The 26,157-nt window shown below is 38.2% G+C and overlaps 1 protein-coding gene across 3 annotated transcripts in view; it reads left to right on the forward strand.

The window, feature by feature from the left end:
• The window catches only part of TRRAP (transformation/transcription domain associated protein), a 77,770-nt gene that overhangs the window by 18,931 nt on the left and 32,682 nt on the right, over positions 1 to 26,157 (forward strand). For all 3 annotated transcript variants that reach the window (XM_082292524.1, XM_082292526.1, XM_082292525.1), the window contains 29 exons: positions 216 to 415; positions 1,192 to 1,409; positions 1,530 to 1,727; positions 2,176 to 2,436; positions 3,394 to 3,555; positions 4,197 to 4,293; positions 4,743 to 4,864; positions 6,323 to 6,493; positions 7,212 to 7,280; positions 11,029 to 11,148; positions 11,465 to 11,584; positions 11,940 to 12,104; positions 12,520 to 12,701; positions 12,957 to 13,155; positions 13,570 to 13,698; positions 14,317 to 14,583; positions 15,129 to 15,335; positions 16,203 to 16,361; positions 16,449 to 16,583; positions 16,759 to 16,869; positions 17,715 to 17,861; positions 18,620 to 18,833; positions 19,510 to 19,635; positions 21,309 to 21,455; positions 22,642 to 22,844; positions 23,525 to 23,646; positions 24,502 to 24,715; positions 25,455 to 25,634; positions 26,003 to 26,149. In XM_082292524.1, the coding sequence (XP_082148650.1) occupies positions 216 to 415; positions 1,192 to 1,409; positions 1,530 to 1,727; positions 2,176 to 2,436; positions 3,394 to 3,555; positions 4,197 to 4,293; positions 4,743 to 4,864; positions 6,323 to 6,493; positions 7,212 to 7,280; positions 11,029 to 11,148; positions 11,465 to 11,584; positions 11,940 to 12,104; positions 12,520 to 12,701; positions 12,957 to 13,155; positions 13,570 to 13,698; positions 14,317 to 14,583; positions 15,129 to 15,335; positions 16,203 to 16,361; positions 16,449 to 16,583; positions 16,759 to 16,869; positions 17,715 to 17,861; positions 18,620 to 18,833; positions 19,510 to 19,635; positions 21,309 to 21,455; positions 22,642 to 22,844; positions 23,525 to 23,646; positions 24,502 to 24,715; positions 25,455 to 25,634; positions 26,003 to 26,149 (4,792 nt within the window). The remainder of the gene's footprint in view (positions 1 to 215; positions 416 to 1,191; positions 1,410 to 1,529; positions 1,728 to 2,175; positions 2,437 to 3,393; positions 3,556 to 4,196; positions 4,294 to 4,742; positions 4,865 to 6,322; positions 6,494 to 7,211; positions 7,281 to 11,028; positions 11,149 to 11,464; positions 11,585 to 11,939; positions 12,105 to 12,519; positions 12,702 to 12,956; positions 13,156 to 13,569; positions 13,699 to 14,316; positions 14,584 to 15,128; positions 15,336 to 16,202; positions 16,362 to 16,448; positions 16,584 to 16,758; positions 16,870 to 17,714; positions 17,862 to 18,619; positions 18,834 to 19,509; positions 19,636 to 21,308; positions 21,456 to 22,641; positions 22,845 to 23,524; positions 23,647 to 24,501; positions 24,716 to 25,454; positions 25,635 to 26,002; positions 26,150 to 26,157) is intronic.

Genomic DNA, 26,157 nt, shown 5'->3' on the forward strand with positions numbered 1-26,157 from the left:
GAAATTGAGCTATCCATCATGCTGGAGACCAGTGGCTGACAAAATTAATATGGGCTGAGTGAACTGGTCTAGCTCTATCAAAATGAGAGGAAAACAGGAGGTGGAGAAGGAGTTAGATACCAAGAGCAAATTTTCAATCAAGTACCTGACACGGGCTGTGATTGAGCTGCGGGCACTGCACTTTGGGTTCAGTTGAGCACAACGCTGTCTTTCAGCTTCACTGAGAAGTCCATCCCCAGCGTGATCATCTCTCACCGCTACAAGGCCCAGGACACTCCGGCTCGGAAGACCTTCGAGCAGGCCCTGACCGGGGCCTTCATGTCGGCCGTCATCAAGGACCTGCGGCCCAGCGCCCTGCCCTTCGTGGCCAGTCTGATCCGCCACTACACCATGGTGGCCGTGGCTCAGCAGTGCGGTGAGGACAGGGGACAGAGCTCCTGGGGCTTCCGGGAGAGCCGTGGAGAGCTTTGTGCTTTTACTTACGGCAATTGGTTTAAAAAAGTAAAAAATACTGCAGTTGCTTCTTGGTAGCTCTACTGGTTTTTTGTTTGGTGGCTGAGTTACGTTTTAGTTCTGTAAAATGGTGGCAATTGTTAAACCAAATTTTAAAAAACAGTCAATCACCTAAAAATACTCTTTAAATGCTACAGCCAGTGAAAGAACTGCAGCATGGAACAGCTTACATAGTTCCAGAGGATTTTTGTAACTTAATACTCACAGTACTGTTTGCAGGTGGTCTTTAATTGCGTTGTTTCCACTTGCGGTTTTGAAGGACTTTTAGAGGAGCTAAGTGAATGTTGGAGCACTGCAGTGTCTTAAATCCATGAAGAAAACTTTTTGTTTGGGCTGTATGACAAGTAATTTGGGAAAAGACATACTATAAGCATATCACTCTTCATTGTCACATTAATGTAACTTGAATTTTTATGACTCTTCATTTTAATTAAATCTTGCAGGCATAATCTAGTGCATAGAAGAAAATATTCAAGTAGATGTAATCTTTTTTTCTTCTAGGTGTGAAGGATGCCTTACAATCCATTTATATGCAAATAGGCACAGGGTTTACTGGTTTTGCCATCAGCTAGTCCAAGGAGTAGTAAAATCTAATTAAAAGACTATTCATATTGAAATATCCATTGTTTTATCTTTATTTCCCCTTCCCCCTCTTTTCTTCCCTGTTACAAATTACAGGTCCTTTCTTGCTGCAGTGCTATCAGGTTGGGAGCCAGCCTAGCACAGCCATGTTTCACAGTGAAGAAAATGGGTCAAAAGGCATGGATCCCTTGGTGCTTATTGATGCCATAGCAATCTGCATGGCATACGAGGAGAAGGAGCTCTGCAAAATAGGAGAGGTGGCCCTAGCAGTGATATTCGATGTTGCAAGCATTATCTTGGGTTCAAAGGAAAGGGTAAGTTTTTAAAAAATGTATTTAAATGATCAAGTTTCAGCCAATGCAGTTTTGCTTCTGAAGTTTTGGAGGCTACAACTAAACTGAGAAAAGGAAACTGATCCATTTCTTTGTTTTCAGGCTTGTCAGCTTCCCTTGTTTTCGTACATTGTGGAACGTTTATGTGCTTGCTGTTATGAGCAAGCTTGGTATGCTAAACTAGGAGGTGTTGTGTCCATTAAATTTCTTATGGAACGGCTGCCACTGATTTGGGTCCTCCAGAACCAGCAGACTTTCCTGAAAGCACTTCTCTTTGTTATGATGGACCTAACTGGAGAGGTATGTAATGAATGAATTTTATCAAATAGTATGGGGAAAAATTCTGGCCTTAAATTCACACAGACTGAGCTCTTAGTAATCTTGCTTTTGCTGAACTTCAGAATTTATTTTACCTGTAAGAGTTAGTAGTGAAGTCTAGTCATTTGCACTCAAACCAGGTTCTGAAGTTAGGAATGAGGTCAGATTTTTCCACATAACTTTGCTGAAGTTTTGTGGATCACACTTGCTGCTTTCAGAGCAGAAATGGACAGGCCACATGTAGATCACAAAAACCCACAGATTCACTGTCACCATAGAATCACTAAGCTTAGGTGGAAATGAAAATCACAGGATAAATCAAAATCACAGGATTTATCAAAATCCAATTCTAAGTTTGTTGATGAGTCATGTGTAGATTTGTGATCTTTGTTCTGTACTTAGCTGATAAAAATAATCTCTGATGCCCCAGGTTTCCAATGGAGCAGTCGCTATGGCAAAGACCACATTAGAGCAGCTTTTGATTAGATGTGCAACTCCTTTAAAAGATGAAGAAAAAACAGAAGAAATCCTTGCAGCACAGGAAAAGTCTTTCCATCATGTCACACATGACCTCGTTCGAGAAGTAACCTCTCCAAACTCCACTGTGAGAAAACAAGCCATGCATTCCTTGCAGGTGCTTGCACAGGTCACTGGCAAAAGTGTCACAGTCATCATGGAGCCACATAAAGAGGTAAGCAGAAGTACTTACTGAACCTGAGCCTAAAGTTGTTTTCCAGCTTGGATTTGCAGAAATGCTTTTCTGAGTACATTTTTCCACACTAGTGAATTAAGTTCTTAGTGCTTTGATAGCATGTGTTTGTCATTTGCTAAGTTTTGTTGTTCTGAAATACACAATGGCTGGAGCACTGTAGAGATTCATACAGGCTCTGCCTGACTCTTAGCCAGTATTTATAGTGTCTTCAGGTTGATTTAGTTCCTTAAATTATGGGCTGCTCATCCTGCCACCAATCAGACACAGGCTAGGCCATATAGGTTCTGCAGTTTTATTATCCTCTAAATCTGTGGCATTATTGCTATGCCTTTCCCTATCCAGAAAGAGACTATAATGTTCAAAGCTGGTTGAAATAACTTTTGGCTAGACACTCCTTAAAGCTGATATTGTTTTGTTCTCTGAAAGATAATTGAATGTACATAAGCCTTAAGGGCCATGACAACATACCAGATTATACTGAGAAGCTCCCTAATTGATATCTTACTTTGCTAAAGCTGTTTAATGAGGAAAGTGAGAAGTTAGTGTAATGGAATAAAGTTACACAAACTTCTTAGTTTTTCTGATGTTTTAGAAGCTTAAAATATTCTTGTTTCTTCACTGTTCGAAATGCTTCAGTCTATGAATTTCTTTGTTGTTCATAATGTTGTGTGAAGTTATTAAATATCATAGATCTGCTCACAGAGAATATGTATTAATTACAGCTACTACACTGTTTTGCAAACTGATGTGAATCAAAGTAATTCCGAGAATTACTTTTCCTCTCGCTTAATTATTTCTCAAGACACGTCTGGAGCCACAATATCAAATGGATACAAACCTGCAGCCGTGACTAATGCTGTCTTTCCTCCCAGTGGCTGGGTCTTTGGGGTCATTTCAACAGACTGCTGATTCAGTAATCTAAATTACATCATGTAGGTTCTCCAGGACATGGTTCCTCCTAAAAAGCATTTACTTCGGCACCAACCTGCAAACGCCCAGATTGGCCTGATGGAGGGAAATACATTTTGCACAACCCTGCAGCCCCGATTGTTTACAATGGACCTCAATGTTGTGGAACACAAGGTTTTCTACACAGAGGTACTTTCTTTTTGTGTTCTCATCTTTGAATGTAGATACTTCTGTATGATGCTGGTAGTACTTTCATTGTTAAAAAAATATGTTTTTCTTTGTGCATTTTAAACTTTCACTGAAATGTAAGAATTTACCTTTTGAAACATCAGGTGAAGTCTGGTTTGCCTACAGCATAATAGCTCTGAGCTAAACAGAATATTCTAATCTGTGTGAAATATATTAAATGAGCTTTGGTGTTACAGTACTGGTCTCGTAGCCCTGACTTTCACATTTAGGTCTTATTTTTTACTCAGTATATCAATTACATAAATTGTTGTACCACCAAACACAGGCAGTGTTGGTTAAGGTTTTTGAGTCCCTAATAGTTTGAGTAAAATGGAATATAAAACCTGTGTGTAGATTTAACTTAAAGAAACTGTCTTATCCCTTGATTTTCCAGCTGACTTGTCCAAACATAAGTTCAGAAGCAAATGCAGGTGGCAAGGCTGTCCCCCTCCAATTGTATATATAATTATCAATGCAGAAAATCCTCTGGTTTTGAGTTAAGACGAAAACAAAGCCATGAAAAAATGGCTGTAAAGGTGGGAGTGAGATAGTGGTGTTTCAAATGTGAGTAGCAATATTAAAATGATTGGTTTTTTTCCTAGTTACTGAATTTGTGTGAGGCTGAAGATACTGCCCTAATGAAACTACCTTGCTACAAAAGTCTTCCATCACTTGTACCTCTTCGAATTGCAGCCTTAAGTAAGTAAAACCTCCTAAACAAGATTTGATGCAGTTAAGTGTCCTTGTGAGCAATGGGCAGTCTGCTTCCTGAGATCAGCAGAAAACCTGAGCACTGGCAGACTGATGACTGCTCTCCAGAGGTTACAGTTTAATGGAGAGAATAATGGGAAGGTATCGCTGCTTTCTTAATCACTAGAATTTAGTTTTCTGAAAGGAACCCAAAATATTTTAAGATTAATTATGTTATAAAGCATTAGGAAAACTATAGAATGTTAATAGAATTCTCATTCTTTTCCTCTTTCATGGTGCCTGTTGCTTTTGGCAGTGCATACAGTACTTTAGCTGTCTGCAATTTGAGATGACATAAAAAGAAACTATAAGAGAAGCAGTGTAGAATTAGGGTTTATTTTCTCCTCTCCTTTGAAATTGAGTTAACAAAGAGAACAAATTTACTTTGATATTTGCAGATGCTCTAGCTGCCTGCAATTACTTGCCTCAGTCAAGAGAGAAAATCATTGCTGCACTTTTCAAGGCACTGAATTCAACAAATAACGAGCTGCAGGAGGCAGGAGAAGCATGCATGAGAAAGGTGACTGTATTAAAACAACATTCCTTTTGAGGCCATTCTTCTCTCTGCTTTACTTCCTTGGTACAAAACTTCTTGGGAAAGTTCTCGACAGGAAATATTGTTGCTCTGTTCAGTTTTTGTTAGTGATGCTGATAAAAGTTTGTGTCAGATGTGTTTGTTTGGGATTTGAACTTGGCAATAAAGAATTATCCAGGTTGCAATTAAGTATTGTAAGCTGTTGGATAAGAACCATGGTAAATCTTTCAGTCTTTCTGTCCAGTTTTTCCCTCTTTCTGTTAGTCTGGTCTCTGTAAATGTTTCTTCTTTTCTAAATAGCATCAGTCCTTCCTAGCACTTTTGCAGATGTGCAGGCCTGGCTTTATTATAAAAGCTCTTCCCATGTTTCATCTTTGTTCCTAAAAGAAGTGGTGCAGACCCCATAGTTGTTTTTGGAAAGGTAAAGCACCGCAGCAGAGTTAGACTCTGCATCCCAGGGTGATGGTTACCTTAAGGAACTGGGCCATGGCTGTTCTGTGTGAGGTCAGAATTAGTGTCCTTGCCTGACACTGCCTTGTCTGTCCTGTGGATGCTACGTTATCATGTAAAAAAGCTGGAAGGACAGGGAAGGAATATTCTTTCATCATGATTGGTTGTTCAGTAGCTGTGCCCAATTCTGATTCAGTGAGATTTTAATTCCATTCTTCTAAATGAAAAAGAAAAAAGCGAATGAAATGACTTACAGCCTCTTTGTAATGCTGTGTAGATGGGCTGACAGGGAGCAGGGAATGTCACTGCAGTGACACTGGTGCCTGGCTTTTGTTTGTGCCATTGACTGGCCAGAGGTCAGGTGTCTTTTCATGTCACTCTGGTCATGAGAGGGAATGTACTTATTATTTGTGGCTTGTTAACAACACAATTGGGTTGAGAAGGACCAGGGAGAAAATAAGGGGTGTTCTGACCCATACATCAGATTTGTCTGGTTGTTTTTTTTCCTGTGATAAACTCATGCCCACAGGATGTTTGGTTATGACAGGAAATACTCTCTCTGGCTGCTTGCAGCCAGACTCTTTTGACCTTTTCTGTTGCTCAGGATGCTTGCAGATTGTAAACCAGAAATTTGCTCTGTTGCCTTCAGCCAGACTCACAGGCAGTTCTTAATGTGGCAGGGTCTAAGTAGCTTGTCCACAGCTGAGTATTTAATTTATAGCTGTAGCAGTTTTTCAATCTGTCTGTAATTAAGATATCCTACTTGATTATTTTATGGAATATGCTATTGTGTGTCAGAAATACCTCAGTGCTTCCCAAATCCATCTTGTCACTATATATATTTCCAGCAATAGCTGTTGTTTGAACTGTTGCATTCCGAAAGAACAAAATAAAAGAAGAAAAATCAAGTCAGCTGAGTCTATTTTAAGAAAGATACTTGCACAAAAGTCACTTCCCTCTCCACCTGTATCCTAGTCGTGCACTCTCTTGCAGTTCTTGGAAGGAGCTACCATAGAAGTTGATCAAATTCATACCCACATGAGGCCGTTGCTGATGATGCTCGGAGACTATCGGAGTCTGACCCTCAATGTTGTGAATCGTCTGACATCAGTCACTAGACTTTTCCCAAACTCTTTCAATGATAAATTCTGTGATCAGATGATGGTAAGCCCATCCAAGTTTTTATTTTAGCTCTTCCAGAAGAAATTTTCTTCTGGCTACTGCTTTTATTGGTGAAAAATCAAAGAAGTTCAGAAGTGACTCAATGTATATGTTGGAAGTAAAAGATTTTTGTTTCACAATTAATAAAAACCCCTGATTTTTGTAAACATTTTGAGTAAATTTCTGAAGGGCTTCTAAACCAAAAAGTTAAGAGATTTTTTTTTTTAGTGAAGACATAACTAATTATGCTAAGGTTTGCTTGGACAAATTTATCTTTAGCAAGGCACCACCAGTACCTTTAACAATTTTACTTCCCAGTGTATTAAATCTGTTTTGGTGCTTTCTTGATTTATAAAATTTTGGAAGGTATTGCCCTGTTTGTTTGCAGTGTTTAAACTGAATATGTGATTTCTTTATCCTCTTGGCATGGATATTTGAATATTTAAATGCATGTGCATGAAGCAAGTCATCAAAGAAGTGTAAGACTATCAGACTTAGGTTTTTTGTGTATATATATGTACTTATAATCCATGCTTTCTTGAATATCTAGAGGACTTCTAGCAACAGTAAACTTTTCAACCAGAGGGAATGAAAATAACTGATAATTTTTCCCTTTGTTACCTTCAAAGAATTATTTCAACCTCTACATTTTCTCTTGTAGCATTTGCTAAAATGGAACAATCTAATTAGAAGAATAATACTAATTATCCTCTCTTTATAGCAACACCTACGTAAATGGATGGAAGTTGTAGTTATTACACACAAAGGTGGACAACGGAGTGATGGAAATGTAAGTTAATTTATAATGCATTTATGTGAGAAGAGAAGAAATAAGTAGTATTATCAGTTGTAAGTGCTGCCATAACTGATTACACACTGATGCTTTGTTACAAGCTAACAAACTTGTTGACTTGAGTACTGAATATTGAATATTTTTTAGAGGTCTTAGTAAGAGGAGCTTCTTACCTGCTGACAGTCGTTACTTTGAAGAGTGTTCTAGGTTAGTGTGGGAACAGCTCAAGCATTTTTATTTCCTTTCCCCCTCAGGATTTTCTGCTTGGAAATCTCTTCTTCACTGGAATGGCTGATGAGCTCAGTGGCATAATCCCCCTTTTTTCATTAATATGTTTGATGTTTGTAACGTAGCCTTTCGAAAATTATACATAATGATAACATAATCCCAGTTAATTTAAAACTTAATTTATTAAAACCAAGTTCAGTATTTACTAGTTGGGATCACATGAAAATCACTCTCCCAGTGAAACTAATGGCCTCAATGTTGAAGCATGGGAAGCTGATTAGTTGTCTTATGAATGGAAAACTGTGCAGTGTAATGTCAATACTGTGTGCTCTGTGTGCAATACTAAGGGGAATTCCTGCTTCAGTGCAGTTTCCTGTACATTACCAGAAGTCCCATAATTCTATTAGTGTTTTACTAAATGCTTTTATTAAGTGTTGAGATTTATGATTGCACCTAAGAAAAAATGGGGGAATTTTATTAATATCTTTGTTTTTCAAATCAGAATGAAATTACATTGGCTTTTTATTTCCCTCAAAACATGGAAATGGCTTAATGGCTTTTCATTTCTCTTTCCTGTCATTGCAAAAAGAGCTTTTAATCTGAATTTGGTCATTGCTTTATATTAGACCTAGATATTCTCTAATGAAGTAGAATAAGATTTGTTTATGTTTTAATGAAAACACTGTGCATTCTTCAGTTAACCACATTTTATTCATGTCAGAGTAGTTCTAAAGCCTTCATATTATTCTTTTGGGATTCACTTATCCTCAAATGTGATGATTACAGATATCTTGCAGATCTTTTTATAGCAATAGTCTTTTAAACCAGAACGTGGCACCTCTAGAACAGTTTTTAGTTGTCCCTAAGTCACGTTTAGTTGGTAATTCCTCTGCTTTTAATGTTTTTTGTTGATGTTTTCTGTGTAATTATGTGTTTAGAGAGATGTTGAGTGAGGGGTGCACACCAGACACTTGAGAAAAAATCTACTGTCACATCTTAAGGGAAGAGAGAAGTCTGGAAACATTTCAAGTAGAATTGTGTCAATGCAAAGCTGATTGAATATTACTTTTCTGATCCCTAGTTGTTGCTCCAAAGTTTCCTTAAAAATAAAAACCCTAGGAGGAGGACACAGATGGCTTGGTCTTTGTACAGTTGCTGTGGCAAGCTGTGTTCACATGTCTGTATGTACATTGTGCTGTTGAGTGATTGTATCTTCTAAATGTAGAAAAACTGGTGTGGTGAAGCTGGTGGTCAGTTATTGTAGCTGGCATTTTGCTTTCTCTCATTTCCTCACGATTCTAATGAGATTCCAGCATCTGGGACACTTGTTAAAAGCAGTGCTGGGGAGTAGGTTGGATCATGCAGACTGTGTGGTTAAATAGAGGAGGTGGTAAACACTCAGTGGAGGAGAGGATTGACCAGGAAAGCCTGATGTTCCCTACCTCTGTTGGTGCTGTTACCACCCTTTCATCCTTTTCCAGCAGCACTGGGTGAAGGTACCACCTGATGGTGTCAGGCAGTTCTCCAGCATAGTGCAGATAGTGGCTGGTCAGCAGGGCCTCTTAATCAATAGTTAAAAATTATGTGGGGTGAGTTTTCATATGTAAGTGGCAGCTACAGACAGACTGAAAACTTAGAAATGCTGCATGATAATTGATGACTATTGTAGAGATCCACATTGATGCCAGAATAACTAAGCCTTGTTCACCTAAATAATTTCTGATAGTCCTGCTGTGATCTTGGGCTGTGACCTGGATGTTTAGAGAAGTGAACAAATGAAAACATAATAGATTTAATTAGTGATTAAAATCTAATTTGTTGGTTCAGAGAGTAAAATCTTTGATTTAAGTCCTTCTTCCTCTCTTCCCTGCCTCTCCAAGGAAAGGCATGGGATTTCGGGTCATGTCTGGTAATTGAAAGAATAGGTTTTGACTAGATGGTTGCCTCCAGCTGTCCCTCTTATGAGAGGGTGGAAATTTCCATGGTCAAAATTCTGTCTTATGGCCTAAGAGGACTTTATAGCTCTAGAGGACTTCATAGCTCGGTAGCTTAAATACTGAAAGTGGTTTTGTAATTGATGCTGGCCAAATTTGTCTTCAAAGGTGTTAAAATATTGTTTCCCTTGACTTACTAATCTCTATTATCTTTCTATTCAGTATAAATATTTGAGCAGCTATGTCTGATTAATGTAAAAGTAGAAAAAAGGATGCTTTTCATCCTGGTTCTTTGGAGGGCACTTCGGAGCACGTGAGGTGCTCATTGTCTCCATTCTTTTTGTTTGAGATGAGAAAGTAACTGTGCTGAAGTTAGACTGCAGCCTGAAGAATAGCATGTACTGATTTGTACATTTATTTGATATTTTTGTGGGCTTTTTCCTTTCATGCTGTGACTTCTGTTTTGGTTCAGTGGGCCACGGAAGGGGTAGAGGTGAGAAACTCGGTGGAGGCACCAGGAACTTTTTTTGTTGTCAGAGTTTCCTTTTTTGTTGTTGTTGTTTTGTTTGGTTTTATTTTTTTTCTTTTAACTTGTGGTTTGTTAGTTTTATCATTGTGTTTTGGGCAGAGTGCATTGTGCCTTTGAGTGCAGTGCTGTGAATTGTCTTCTCTTTGACTGTGGCAGGGCTGTTTTGATCACGTTGCTGTTAAGGATGTTGAGCATGTTTGTACTAGGAGGAGCAGGATTTTCAGTTTCTGTGGAGGCATAAATGGTTTCAAAAGGTTTTATGTATTCTCAGCCCTGCACTTCAGTCCATGAGAGGAGTCTTGTGGGGTCTGTCTGGACAGATCAGGTTAAAAGAGTGGAACCTAATGCTTTGTGTTTAAATTCAGTTGAGAAAATGCAATGTACTTGATAAAAGCACTGGAACTTGGTTTTAGAGAGATGGTGAGGGTGAATGTATTGTTTTGTTTTTTCCTTTCCCTTTTCTTACTGAAGGAAATCCACACTCTAGCTAACTGAAATACAGTCTCTATTTAAATCACACAATGAAAAAGAAGTGTTAAATTATTTTGGACTCCTGGAGAACTTAATATCTAGTGGGAGAACAGAGCTGACTTTTAGTAACCAGCTATTTGCAAGATAGACTGAACAGTGCTGTGAGAAAGCTGTCTCTCTTTCTCTTCATGCATAGTCTGGGGGTGTGGGGTGTATATGAGAAATGTTTTATGGGGGGAAGGTCTGGCTGATGCATGAGCCACTTGGTGTAGAGCAGTGAGCACTCCTAACTCCCCCATCAGCAGTATCATTACAGTGTTTAGCTCTTACCTGTAAAACACCACTCTACTGGCAAAGAAAATAAAATTTAAACCATGATATTACCAGAGGGGGAAGGGCAGACTTCCACAAGTGCAGTTTTTTCATGCATTATGGTAAGTTGATGCTGTATATGTGTTAACCCTTTGCATTTGGCTGCTGACTGTGCTAATATGGAGAGGATAAAAGAAGTAAGATGTGTGATACTGTTTTTATACATTATAGCCAGTAATATTTATTTAACTGTGTTTCTTTTTACCTGTAGGAAATGAAGATTTGTTCAGCAATTATAAATTTATTCCATCTGATCCCAGCTGCCCCACAGACTCTGGTTAAACCTCTCCTGGAAGTTGTTATGAAAACAGAACGAGCAATGTTAATTGAGGTAAAAGTGGAAGTTGACACTGCTGAACTTTTTGCTTTATAGTCTTCCTAAACATCAGTATATAATAATTTTAATATTTTAAATATGGTGTGAAAACATTTGATGTAATATGCTCTTCAAGCTTTTAGGAGGTAACATTTGTCTTATACCCTTAGAAGTGAAGTTTTGAAAGTGTCAATAAATTCTCATCATGCAAGTTCTGAACATTTTGTACCTGCATAAATGCCAAGTCAAATGTATTTTTCTGAGTGGTAGTAAATTAGTAGAAAATACTCTATAGTCTGCATTTTTAATTTAAGGTTTATTAATTTTTCAGGCTGGCAGTCCATTCAGGGAACCACTGATAAAGTTTTTGACACGTCATCCATCCCAGACAGTGGAGCTGTTCATGATGGAAGCCACTTTAAATGATCCACAGTGGAGCAGAATGTTTATGGTAAGCTGTGTGGGGAAAGGAGCAGGAAAAACCCTCAACTTGGCAAATCTGGTGAACAAAAGGGTTTCATCTTTTTGCATCTTTTTTTTCCTGTATGATCTTGTAGTCCTTAGTCATGGTCTTACTCTTGGCTGCAGGGTTCCTGTTCTTGGTTTTGTATTTGTTTGTCCCGAAGTGTTGATTTTATACCTTTCCAGATCATGTAAGGCTATTACTGAAGCGTAGATGTTATTTTTATATACATGAAATATAACCTCTGCAACTTTAGTGTGGAATATAAAAGCTACAGGATGATATAACCGCCTGGTATTTCGCCTTTTAAAGGTTATTAAAATTATTTCTTCCCCTTTTGCAGAGTTTCTTGAAACATAAAGATGCCAAACCTCTGCGGGATGTACTGGCAGCTAATCCCAACCGATTTATCACCCTGCTGCTGCCTGTGGGCACCCAGGCAGCCGTGAGACCCGGCTCCCCCAGCACCACCACAATGCGTCTCGATCTGCAGTTCCAGGCTATCAAGGTATCAATTTATCCTTGTTTGTCTCTGCACTGGGTAGTTAAAACCCCTTCAGCTACAAGCCTCTTACGTCCAGGCTTTCAACGTGTGTGTGTGTGTGTCTATTACATACAAAAGCTCATAGAAAACCACTTGTAAAAATGTGGAGTGTTTGTAGTCAGAGTTGCTCTGAGAAGGGAAAAGAGACTCAAATTAACTATGCTTTCTTTGTCAAGTAGGATACAAGAGGAAAGCATGACAACAGAAACAGAAATTTATTTTATTTTAATTCAAACTATTTTGTATTTCAGTCTTTTGTTTTGCTGTTGAATATTTTAGAACCCTTAATTGACCTTAAACAAGTGCTTGTATATCATTGTTTCTCCTGACAGATCTCTTGCGTGTTGACTGTGCATTTGTCTTGTTTTGCTTTGGACAGATCATAAGTATTATTGTTAAGAATGATGAATGTTGGTTAGCAAATCAGCACTCCTTGGTGAATCAGCTGAAACGTGTATGGGTGAGTGAAGCTTTTCAGGAGAGACATAGGAAGGAGAACATGGCTGCAACAAACTGGAAAGAGCCCAAGCTGTTGGCCTATTGCCTGTTGAATTACTGCAGGTACGTAAAAATCTTTGTCTCCTAGACCCTGCATGTGTTTTTTTAAAATTTTAGTTTTAAAAATACTGTAAAGGTATATGGGGCTACTAAAAATGGTTTGCAGTTATTGAAGAGAAAGTGTAATATATTTCATAATACTGCCATTAGCCCTAAAACCATGCTCTTGCTTCTCTGCTCCTTTAAAAGATTAGTTTCATCAGCATGGTAATTTGTGTATTTTTTCACAGAAGCTTTGTATTTTATCTGTTTTCACAGAAGGAATTATGGTGATATAGAGTTACTCTTCCAGTTGCTTCGGGCTTTTACGGGTCGATTTCTCTGCAACATGACTTTCTTAAAGGAATACATGGAAGAAGAGATCCCCAAAAACTACAGTATTCCCCAAAAACGAGCTTTGTTCTTCCGGTTTGTAGACTTGAATGACCCAAACTTTGGAGATGAGCTCAAAGCCAAGGTAACTAAAGCAATTAAATCAAAGAAGCCTGGTATTTAGGTTTAATTTTCTTCTTGGGAACTAGGGCAACAAAACTCCTTACTTAAATGTCAACGAGTTTGATAATTGGCAGAGTCATTTAGGTGAAAATATCATACCTGAAGAAGAGCAATAATAAACAGAGACAGCAATTCATCTTGCTTTCAATGCTGACTGCTTTAGTTTACACTTTCTAAGAATCTTTGCCCTTGGAAGGAAGGAAGAGGGGAAAAAAAAAAAATCTGTGTGTGTCTTCTTCTTGGGGTTTTATTTATAATTTCCTTTTGTAACACAGTGTGTCCAGCAGGCAGGTTTGCATGTGACAGTACTTGAATGTTGGCTGCTATTAGAAGAATGGGACAGTACAGTAAAACTTCTTTTGTTTTTACTCTGTAGGTGCTGCAGCATATCCTGAATCCTGCTTTCTTGTACAGTTTTGAAAAAGGAGAAGGTGAACAGCTCTTAGGCCCCCCAAACCCAGAAGGAGATAATCCAGAAAGTATCACTAGTGTTTTTATAACAAAGGTAACAATCTTTGTTTACATCGAAGTATTTGAAAATTAAAACAAAAAGTTCTTCCTCTCATTTGACTTTTCATTCTGATTTGAATTAGTTGTTCCCTTCTGAATATTATGGTCTGTTACATCAAATTGCTTCATAATGTTGAATGTGAGATCCATCAGTGATCAGTAGGACTGGACTACAATTTTCAGTTTATGCTGTTTTCAGAACTGGAATGTGTCTTTGGAAATGGGCCTTACTTGGCTGTAATCCCAGTCTTTTTTATAAGGACAGCTTCCCATGAGCCAACATCAATGTCTTTCTAATTCACTGCTGTTTTGTGGAACCATCAGCAGTTATAAAATGCATGTTGTTGAAGTTGAGGGTTGGGGATTTTGATTTATTTATTTTTATAGGTTAGCACTTTGAGAGTTCCCAGATGTGCTTATTATTTAGAAGCTCACAGTTCAGGAGGTGGTTTTGTGGGTACTAATATGAGTCAAGAAAGTAATTACAGGTTTTTAGTCTTCTTAAAAACTGCTCAAAAAGCAAAAACTTGCGACTTTGCCTTTATAATAATAAAGGTTGTCTTTCTTTTTTTTCCAACTTCATTCCCTGTTCTTTGATCGTGCCTGGAACTAGGTACTTGATCCAGAAAAGCAGGCTGATATGCTGGATTCTCTGAGGATCTATCTCCTGCAGTTTGCCACGCTGCTGGTGGAGCATGCCCCCCATCACATCCACGACAACAACAAGAACAGGAACAGCAAACTGCGGCGCCTGATGACCTTTGCCTGGCCTTGCCTCCTGTCCAAGGCCTGCGTGGACCCAGCCTGCAAGTACAGTGGCCACTTGCTCTTGGCTCACATCATTGCCAAGTTTGCCATTCACAAGAAGATTGTTCTGCAGGTATTGACCATGGGCTTGGGTTAAGTTCCACAGTGTGCTTTCTTTTATTTTAAGATTCAGAGTAGAACCTGCACGGTGGTTTTGAGTACTGAGTGTAGTTCAAACACCCCAAACAAATGCAGAAGCAGCAGGTCAAATGTTTAATACAAATTTACTTGTGAATAGGAGAGTGTAGAAAGAAGCGTGAAGACAAATGAAAGCAGGAAGGGCAAGTAGTACAAGTAGACCTTCTGGTTGAATTAACAAAATTTGGAGTGTTTCTTCATTTAAGAGACAGACACTTCAGTTGAGGCACAATATGGGGACCAAGGGAAGACTTCAGATTGGACAGTGGAGAGGGAGGAAGAAAAGGGAACGTAAAGGAAGCAGAAATGTATCCTCTGTGCTTCTGCTGATAACATATCATGATATTTTTAACAAATTATGGGCCTTGAGAGAAAAACTGTTTTTTAGAAAACATACATTGTAGTTTTCCTTCCTTTAGAAGTGCTTTGTGTTTGTAAATACTTACAGTATTAATGTTGATGAGAAACTTTGCTGTTCAGGTTTTTCACAGCCTTCTCAAAGCCCATGCAATGGAGGCCCGGGCTATTGTCAGGCAGGCCATGGCTATCCTGACTCCAGCTGTGCCTGCTCGGATGGAGGATGGACACCAGATGCTCACTCACTGGACACGAAAAATCATTGTGGAAGAGGGTCATACAGTGCCCCAACTAGTACATATTTTGCACTTGATAGTACAACATTTCAAGGTACTTGTATTGTTATTCTGGTACTCACTGTATCTTCTGTATCAAGGGAGTAAACAGAAGTTTGATTAGAAAAATGGCATAATCTGATTTATATGGTTTAGCTTCAAAATGCATCATTTGTCTGTAAAGATACTTATCTACAACTGAATACAACTATTTAATGGAAAATGATTTATTAAGCTCTCTCATGATTAAAGTTAGCACTTCAAATGGCAGAGTCTGCAAGATGAATTCATGACACATGCATCAGCAGTGTTCTTTAACAGGTCTGTGAAGATTCTCGAAGAGTTCTTTAAAAAAAGTGCAGAATTCTTTGCCATCCTCCAGTAATCCTTGTATGTTTGACTTTATATATTCTGTGCTATTAACTAGACAACTATTGTCTCCAGCTAATGTATGTTGGGAAACATTAAACAAGTGGGGGAATAGTGCAGAATGTCAACACAGGAACATTTTTGGAAACACCTATTAAAATGCAATCCAAAGGGACAGCTAATACACATTTTCAGGAACTGATGCCTCAACAATTCTTGAAAGAATATCTGAGTGTGTTAAAATGTACATTGAATCTCTTTAAAAAGCTTGGAAAAAAATTGGCATGATTGGTCCTCAAGAAAAATCATGACTCTTAAAAAGAACATGTTCATTTGGGTGCATAAAATCAGTAGTCACTACTGAAAGTTGTAGCCAAAATACTATTTTCAATGCACCAGTTGCTTTTCCATATTGCAAAATTTGAAGTGGTACAGGTTTAGCAAACTTTGGGATTGATGACTGTTTTACAGTTTTGCTTTATTTCCACTTTGTAGGTTTTTTGTAGAATTTTATTGGTTAATGACTAACATTTCTGTGAAACCATTTTTTCAGGTTTATTATCCTGTGAGACATCACTTGGTTCAGCATATGGTTAGTGCCATGCAGAGACTGGGCTTCACTCCCAGTGTTACAATAGAGCAAAGAAAACTAGCTGTGGATCTTGCTGAAGTTGTTATTAAATGGGAATTGCAAAGAATTAAAGATCAGCAGGTAGGAAATCAAAATAAATGGGTAAAGATTGAACTGTTCCACGGTTGAATGTAGTTTTTTTTAACATGCACATTGCTGATATTTCAGCCAGATTCAGATATGGACTCAAGTGCAAGTGGAGAAGGAGCAAGTTCTGCCTCATCTGCTGTTAAAAGAGGATTGTCTGTGGATTCTGGCCAAGAAGTAAAACGCTTCAGGACAGCTACAGGAGCAATAAGTGCTGTAAGAAAAAAATCTGGGTTTATTCAGAGACTCTAAGCAGTGTAGTGTAATTGTTTTTTCCACATAACTCAAAACTCCCTAAATTGAAGGTTTTAGCTTTAGAAAATATTTAAAATCTGTTCTTGTTTTCCTCCTTTAATCTTGCTGATGGCTTTTGTGTTTTGTGTGCATGCAGGTGTTTGGACGGAGCCAGTCCTTGCCAGGAGCTGATGCCCTTCTTGCCAAGCCCATTGACAAGCAGCACACAGATACTGTCGTGAATTTCCTGATCAGAATCGCTTGCCAGGTAGTGAGGTTGTTCTGATATGCCAATACCAGCGTGGCATTAGCAACCAAACCCATAAAACCCTCTTTTCCCACAGGTCCTTTTAGGCTTGGATTATTCTAATGTTTCTATACGTTGTTTTCATGATTAATTTACATATTTGGGTGATGCTGCAAAGTATGCTCGTTCTATTGCCTAGGTTAAATGACCAGAATGCTGTATCCCAAAATATTTAGAGAGTTTTATAGGGAATGACTGTATCTAGGGGTAATGATTGTAGATGTATTTTCAAAATCCAGTATATGGAATTAGTTTTCTGCAGCATGCAGAACTAAAGCTTTTTACCAAATTTTGAGGGAATTCACTCTACTAGAATGGGGAAAATTATCTGGGTGTACCTCAAGGCTGACAAATTTTATGGCTTCTGCTCCTGCAGGAGACTCAGCTGGTAAGTAGCATGGGATTTTATATACCACAGTCCATTGCACAAAGTAGATGTGCTCTTAAGTATAAAGATGAATTGAATAAAGAGCTGCACATGTTTATGGATACCTTGCAAGCAGTAAAGATTAACCATCTTGAGTATGTTCAGAGTTGTAGTAATAAAGGATGGGATGAAAATTTTTTTAAAATACACCTTTGATGGTGTAATTTGGGTGATTTGGGTTAATTAGCAAGCAATTTAGACAGCAGTTCTGGTGTTTACTATTAGTTTTCAGCTTTTTTTACATTAAATACTGTACTGATAAAACTACTTAACTCATCCATTTCAGAAATAAGAAATTATATGCTTGCATGGAATGCATAATAAATTAATGAGTTGGTTCCAAAAGGGTGTCATTTTGTTAACTTTGATTAATTGCTAGGTAAATGACAACTCCAACACTGCTGGGTCCCCTGGGGAGTTGCTGTCTCGCCGCTGCGTCAACCTCCTGAAAACAGCTTTGAGGCCAGACATGTGGCCCAAGTCAGAACTGAAGTTGCAGTGGTTTGATAAGCTGCTCATGACTGTGGTAGGTAACATTTAGTCCTGTAGCTCTTTAGGTTTCCCTGGCATGTGAGATGATTGAATACTAGTGATATCTGAGTATAGATTTTTACAGGACTAATCTTTTCTTCTTTGTAGTGAAATAAATAGCTCGTTGAGTGTGTGAATTGCATCAGTGGTTATCATTTGTAGAGCTGCAGTACTTAACTGGTTGGTGTGGTTTTTTATTTTTGGGGTTTTTTTTTCTTAGTAGGAAGTTTTACAGATTTGATTTCATTGATGCCTAGTTTTTTGATTACATTATGGGAGTATGAAGTCCACTGAAAGGCAAGCTCCCTGTAATAGATGATACAACACTTTATATATTATCTATATCCTCTCTTCTGTCCTTTAAACTATAACATCATAAAATACACTGGTTTAGCTTAACTTCACTGATGGCCTGTCTCTGAAAGGTGTTGACAAAGAAATAAAACATCATCCTCTGTTGAAAGCTTTTCTAACTAGCAGGGTTGCAGACAGATTTCATACCCTAGGATCACAAAAAACACCAGAAAGAACATACCTGTACCTGCTTAACTAACACTGTTATGGCTAAAGACTCTATAGTTGCCTGGATTTTTAGAGTTTTATGGTGCATGACTTACTTCAGATATTGACCTAGAACATCACTGCTGTAGAAACCTCAATCTGACAGGTTTTAACAGATTTGCTCTGAATTTAGTAATCTGTGTAATTCTTGTTTTCCCCTGCTCACTGCCTTTTTGTATGTTTTCTCTTTAGGAACAGCCCAATCAGGCCAACTTTGCCAACATTTGCACTGGCTTAGAGGTCTTAAGTTTCCTGTTGACTGTGCTGCAGCCCCCTGCTATCCTGAGCAGCTTCAAGCCACTACAGCGAGGGGTAGCAGCCTGTATGACCTGTGGGAACACCAAGGTTTTGAGGGCTGTCCACAGTTTGCTGTCTCGCTTGATGGGCATTTTCCCCACAGAGCCAAGTGAGCGCTGTTTTCTTCCTCCCTTTATCCTTTATTGCTTCATAACTTAAGTGGTTGAGGGTGGGATGAAGGCACTCTTTGGAATGTGGTAATATTCTGTTTTATGATTCCTGCGTTTAATGGTCCATTTTGGCTTGCCCTTTGAACCTCTGATTAAAAAAGGAAAAGCTGAAATAAGTAATCATGTGGAATACGTCATTATCCATTGACATAAAAGCTTAATAACCTGTGGCTGTTATAACTTTAGTTCAAGAAATGCATGCTATGAATTTAATGTATTTTTGTAGTTAAATTTTTCAGCTTCAGAACTGCAATTTTTTAGTTGTTAAGCTTTGCTGTTTTGCTGAAACAAGGAAGGGAGATAAAGTGTAAAAGAGAAAGGCAATAGGTAATATGCTGTGTCTTAATAGAAGCTAATTTAGATAATCTTTTCTTGGTAAAAAGTAGGTCAATAATGCAAGACTGCTCATCAAATTGAGTTACTCAGAAGAAGTGGTACACTATTACAAAAGGCATACTGGTATAATAAAGAGGTTTATAAGTGAGGGATCTGCCTGTTTGTTGGCAAGATAAGACTCCAGTGCTGTTTTAGTGACTGTACGCTCACAGTGTAACTGTTCTTTGCCTGTTCTGTGGATAATGTTACCAAAAGTAAACACACCTCTAAACTCTGCAGGTACCTCAAGTGTAGCTTCCAAGTATGAAGAGCTGGAGTGCCTTTATGCTGCAGTTGGGAAGGTTATCTATGAAGGCCTGACTAATTACGAAAAAGCCACCAATGCCAACCCTTCCCAGCTCTTCGGTACGTGTCCCACATCCCTGGCAGCTCTGTGGGAATGCCCCTGGATGAGACTTGTCTTTGTCAGGAGCTTCCCTTTTCCATAAGGAAATGGGAATCTGATCTGATGCAGAGGAAGCTGTGGGAAGCGTTTCAAGCTAACTTGTGAGATGAGCTTGGGATGTCAAATCTGTGAAGAAAGGGAATGGAGGGGGCTCATTGCATTCTGTCTTCTCCCTGAGGTGACTTGGGAGCAACTACTGGAGGTGGGGGGCTGCAGATCTGCTAGGTGGGAGCCTTTTGTATTCAAAGTGCATAGGAAAAAGCTACAGTATTGAAAATAGCTAAAAATAAAGTAAAAGTTACTGGAAGCTTCTTACATGGGAAAAACCAAATCCTGCAGGTCCTCTGAGATACAACAGAATAATTTAAGGAATCTGTGTAAACAGTCTTATGTGTTCCTGCCTCTTTTTAATTTTTTTAAAGCCTTATTTATTAGCTGATTTAGCTGGTGTATTAAGATTTATGTATTTCTAGATCTTCAATTCTCAGTAATCAAGAAATTACAAAAATACTATTTTTTCTTGGGTGACAAAATCTGAATTTTTAGCATAGACCATTCTGAAGAGCTGAGATGTTTTTCTTTTCTTGTCTTTTTGTACTTACTGAACTGCTAGAGAACTCAGCTACACAAAAGAATGACAAAGATGTATTGGAATAATAGAGTTTGGCCCAGAAGTGGTTGTGTTGGTAATACAGACCTGAAATTGTACAATATTGGAAAACCTGCTGATTTAAATGGCAAATGTCCTTCACTATTCTGTTCTGTGAGCTGTGTAGATGGTTGTAATTTCACCTTGGGAATTGCCTATTTGTCAGATGTCAGGACGTGCTTTACATCAAACTAACCATGAAAGATGTTTCTTACATTTTGTCCAGAGCTCCCTTAAAAGCAGCAACACAATCAAGTTGTCAGGAGGTGCATTTTGTAGTAATTCTGTGGCTCAAAGGCTGGACTTTGTGGGCCAAATTTTGTGCCCATTTGAGCATAAAAAGAAATCAAAACTTTGGCAGGAGCCATTCAATGATCAGAGCTCTGTGATGTGCTCTGTAGATATGTTGAATTAGAAAGTTGCAGGAGGTATTTTTTCAGTGGGTATAATTTTACAGGATGTGTGTGCTTTTTCTTTTAAAGAGTGAAGTAGTCAACTTAGTTAACTTCTTCAATCTAAAGAAACTGATTTATGAAACTTTATAAATTTTCTAGATTAGAAAAGCAAAATTGTAATTTTAAAATTTATTTTATTTTTAATTACTAAACCCAGGCCTAGTCATCTAAGAGTTTGTTTACTTTTTGCTACTAAAAGAGATGTGCAACATCAGGAGTAGTTACATTTTTTTCACAGTCTTGGGGAAATATTTGCTCTCAATTCCTCCCTTCCTGTCCTCCCTTTTTCCCCTTGCTCTTCATCACACACTTTTATATACAAAGCTCTGAAATATTTTGAATAGTGCAAAAGTAACCTTTTAGACTTAGTCTAAGGACGAAAGTTGAGACTGAAATTTTTCTGCAAATCTCTCCAGATTTCTAATGTTTGTAACTTGGGTAGTCCCATCCTTCTTTCATGGCATCCATACCTTACTCAGGTCATGCCCAAGGGAAGTTTTACTTCCTGAAGTCTTGTTTTTATCTCTAGGGACTCTGATGATTCTGAAATCTGCGTGTAGCAACAACCCCAGCTACATTGACAGGCTGATCTCAGTTTTCATGAGATCCCTGCAGAAGATGGTCAGGGAGCACCTGAACCCACAGGCCACAGCAGGAACAGCAGAAGCAAACACAGGTATTACATTGTACAGTCTGTTAATGATTGGAAGTGTTATAAAGCATTAAAATATCTTCATCCTAAAGGGATTCAGGTGTCTTTGCAGAGTTTGTGTGCATTGTGACTTGTTGAAAAACACTTGAGCCTTAGTGAGTGGAATTACTGAAGTAGTGAGAGCTAAAAATGCACTTAGGAGTTCCAATTACCTGCTTAGTATATGAATTTCAGTATTAGCCCAACTTTCTCAGTGGATGGTTAGTGAAGTAGCTGTTGAGCTGCAGCATAGACAGAAATAAGTGACATTCTTCAAGGCTTTATAGTGTTGATGGGAGACAGGCTGAATTTTTTTGATTGCTCTGTGCTTTCACTTTTTTTTGCTCCTTCCTATTTTATAATGATAGAACAACTGTGAATTAACTTGTTGGACCTGATGCTTTAGTTTTTATCTTAAAATAGCATCTTTTTGAGTTTGTATAATTCTGTCTGTTGTCAAATGAATTAGGTCATGAGTCATTGAAAAAATCAGATGTTCTCGTAGAAGAAAATTCAGTGCTAGTAAAGGGCCTTGTAATTTACTAATGAATAAGCTACTGAAGAAAACACTTTGAAAGAATTGCTGCTGTTAGATTCCCAGCCCATACTTTAATTAGGTAAATGAGAATCCTTGTAAATTTTATTAACACTGAGAAACAATTGGAAAATTATTAAACTTGACAGATAAGCAAGTCAGGAAATTAGCTGAACAGAATTAGAGAATTAGCTACATCACAGACAATTTCTTTTACACAGTTAATTGTAGTTTTTCAGTATTAGGGGTCTGTAATACCTTTTACTAAAGATTTGCAGAAAGGAAAAACAGACTTGCCTTTAGGATTTTGAATGGATTGGGTTTTGAAAGGAGTCACAGAATCATAGAATGGTTTGGGTTAGAAGGAACCTTAAAGATCTGATTCCAACCCCCTGCCACGGGCAGGGACACCTTCCACTAGACAGTTGCTAAAGCCCCATCCAACCTGGCCTTGGATTTTGTCTTAGTTCTTTAGGAATGTAAAGTAGTAACTACGAACTCTTTATTTCTGGGGATGTATTTCCAGGCAATAGGTGATGTTGTTGTTATTTTAAAAATTACAGCATCTTGGAAGATTTTTTTCCTAGGTGTTTCAGAGGTGTATACACAACTCTAATCCTTTTTTTGCATCCATAGCAGGTACAAGTGAACTGGTAATGTTAAGTCTGGATCTTGTGAAAACTCGCCTGGCTGTGATGAGCATGGAAATGAGGAAAAATTTCATACAAGCTATTCTAACATCGCTCATTGAAAAATCCACTGATGCCAAAATTCTTCGCGCTGTGGTAAAAATAGTGGAGGAGTGGGTGAAAAACAATTCCCCGATGGCAGCTAATCAGGTAAATTGAGTAAAGTCATCATTGCTCTCAAATACTAAATAGCTATGAGCCACTATTATTCATCAGTTTTGACAATGAAGTTTGTAATGATGTGTTATAGATGTTTAGATACCCTTGGTGAAGTTTAGACTGTCTTCATCCCCTGTGAAAATAGCTGCAGCTATAGATGCTTGGCATTTTATAGGCTTATGTTTGGTGTTTGATCTCAAATGCTGTTTTGTGAAGAACTTCCTTTAAAGTAAAGTTTTAAAATATGCTTCACATTAACCTAGGTAGAAAGATTCTTCAGGAGAAAGAGGACTAATGCTGATATAAATTGTGTTACACTGTAGCATTTTGTGGCCCCGTCAATCTGCCATATTTCTATTAAGAGCTGAGCACTTCGTCTCGTGCTGTACAAAAGGACCTACACTTTTTATAACATACACAAGAATTTTGTAATCACTGAACAGTTTAAGCCTATTTTTAGGCACAATTTTAAAATTCTCCAGCATATATTAGAAGGATAAATGCTTGAGTTATTTTTTTTTTTTAAGAACTGTGACCTCCCAAGCTATTTTTCAGTACTTTAGAAGTGAGAGTGTCATGTAAAGGATGGCTGAGTTGTAGTCTGAATGTGCTAGTTCTCTGCATGTTTTAAGAAGAATTGACAAAATTAATCATGTCTTCTTTTACCACAGACACCTACTCTCCGGGAGAAGTCCATTCTACTGGTGAAAATGATGACTTACATTGAAAAGCGTTTTCCAGAAGACCTTGAATTAAATGCTCAGTTCTTAGACCTTGTTAACTATGTCTATAGGTAATTATAGCAATTAATCATTTACTGCAGCTTATTGGTTCATAATTTGTACCATATATGAACTTCGTAACATGTCATCAATCTTTTTAGGTCTGAATTAAGGGATATTTTTATATATTTTTCTTTGCTAAAATGCAAAATCAATTCACTTCACTGAGACCACAGTACATATTTATGGAAGGCAACTTGAAAAAAGAAGTTCCTTAGACAGGATTTTTACTTTTGGCACTGACAAAATATCTCCAGCACCCCAACTTCTTCCTTTCCCAAGATACCAAGGCATCCTTGTAGCTGACTGCATTCCTAACACTGTGGTCACAGCTGAATTCACATTGTCTTTTCACATCCACAGGATAGAAAGATTTTTTTTTTCTTGAAACTTTATTGTAAATTAGACTTTCAGGAGAGTTACTTTGCTAGGTAGACTTGAAGATTTTGAATCACAACGAAATAATTAGAATGCCAGGTATTTAATGGTGTGCTGCTGCTTCACATTATTTTGCAGTCAGTTTGCTGCTCTACTCTGCTGCTTCACTGTGCAAAGCCTTCATGTGCACTGGTGCTCAGAAGCTTTTATCAGTCAATAACATTTGTCATTTCAAACACCATACAGATGTGGCTCAGTGTTTCACAACTATGACAAGATTTTATCCTGGAAGAGTATTTCTGATAGTTCTGGGGCAGTTTTACATCAAGCAGCAATATTTTCTTTGCTGTTTCTCTCAAGAACTGCACCTGGCTGTTTGCCACATGTGGGCTTTTACTGAATGTCACCTCTTTGGGGTTTTATGTCATACAAAACCTAGGAGTCTTCTCTTTCTAATAGCTCTGTTATTTCATCTTTATTAATTTTAGGGACGAGAATCTTTCTGGAAGTGAACTTACAGCTAAACTGGAGCCAGCATTTCTCTCTGGTTTGCGCTGTGCCCAGCCACTCATCCGAGCCAAATTCTTTGAGGTCTTTGACAATTCCATGAAACGTCGCGTTTATGAGCGCTTGCTTTATGTGACCTGTTCCCAAAACTGGGAAGCCATGGGGAATCACTTCTGGATAAAGCAGTGCATTGAGGTAGGGAAACTACTTGTATCAGAAATGTGTTTTATTCCTCTTTTTTTTTTTTGGCTGGCTGTAAAAGCATTAGTGATGTGTGTATTGTCCTTATCAAAGCTGAAAATACCAAGTCCACTGCCTCAGCTCCTGTGGTGCTTAAAAATATACACAGTGTCTAAACAGTGAAATGCTGATGCTTGGAAAGTGGCTTTAATATAAATGTTTAAAATCTGTTTTCTCTGCCAAAAGCTTAATGACCAGGTTAATACTTTTTAAGGAAAACAGTCTCTTACAACTGATAATGAATATTAAAAAACCCCAAGAATTTTTATAGGAGAAGATTTGAGGAAAACTGTTAAGCTGGAATGTCTCCTCTAGCAGTATGACAGCTGTTAGGTAGGATCGCATTGAAATGAAATTGCATCTTTGCTTGGTTTATTTAAAATAAAATGGGACAAAACCTTTTATTTTAACAATTTGCATATTAAAGCATGAATTTAAGGTGACTGTGAACATCGTTTTTAGGGTAACAGTCTGTATTTATTAGCAGATTCAGGGCACTTAACACATGTGTTGAAAAGTACAAAATACAGACTTTAGGTGTAGGAGATTCTATTAATAAAGGTGATAAATAGGCCTTAAACTTACTATTGCAACTTTTACCTTGTTTGTAAGTATTAAACCATAGTGACGATTTCTTTGAAGTACTGCAGTAAAATGTATGTTCAAAAGCTCTTGTTACTTCTCCATGTGGTAGCTGCTGTTGGCAGTGTGTGAGAGGAACACCACGATTGGCACCAGCTGCCAGGGGGCCATGCTGCCCTCCATCACCAACGTCATCAACCTTGCTGACAGTCACGACAGGGCGGCCTTTGCCATGGTGACACACGTCAAGCAAGAGCCTCGGGAGAGGGAGAACAGCGAATCCAAAGAGGAGGTAACTGACAGAAAATGCTGTGGAAAAAGCAATCTCTTTGGTGGAATTCAGCTCTTCTTAGTTTCTCATTGAATAACTTTGGAGAAGGTGTAATGAAGATGATGTGTGCAGATTGTGTTGCTTGTGTTTTAAGCATGCATGGGTCTCTCAGAAGTCTCATTCATTCATTTAGCCTTTACTTCAGCACTCTAAGCAATTATATGTCTGAACGTGAAGAAGTAGCAGAAACAGGGAGACCTGAAATAAATTGATCAGGAGGGTGTTTCATATTGTGGAAAAAAAGCAAAAGTACATAGAAGATACCTATGTGTATATATACTTATATAAAAACTTTATATATACTTACTAAGCTGTTTACTTCTGTGTAGGATGTTGAAATAGACATTGAGTTGGCTCCAGGAGATCAGACCAGCACTCCCAAAACCAAGGAACTTTCAGAGAAGGACATTGGCAACCAGCTGCACATGCTGACCAACCGGCACGACAAATTCCTCGACTCCCTTCGGGAAGTGAAGGTGGGTGC

This window comes from Coloeus monedula (genome assembly GCF_965178545.1).
Source record: "Coloeus monedula genome assembly, chromosome: 16".
NCBI classification, from domain to species: Eukaryota; Metazoa; Chordata; class Aves; order Passeriformes; family Corvidae; genus Coloeus; species Coloeus monedula.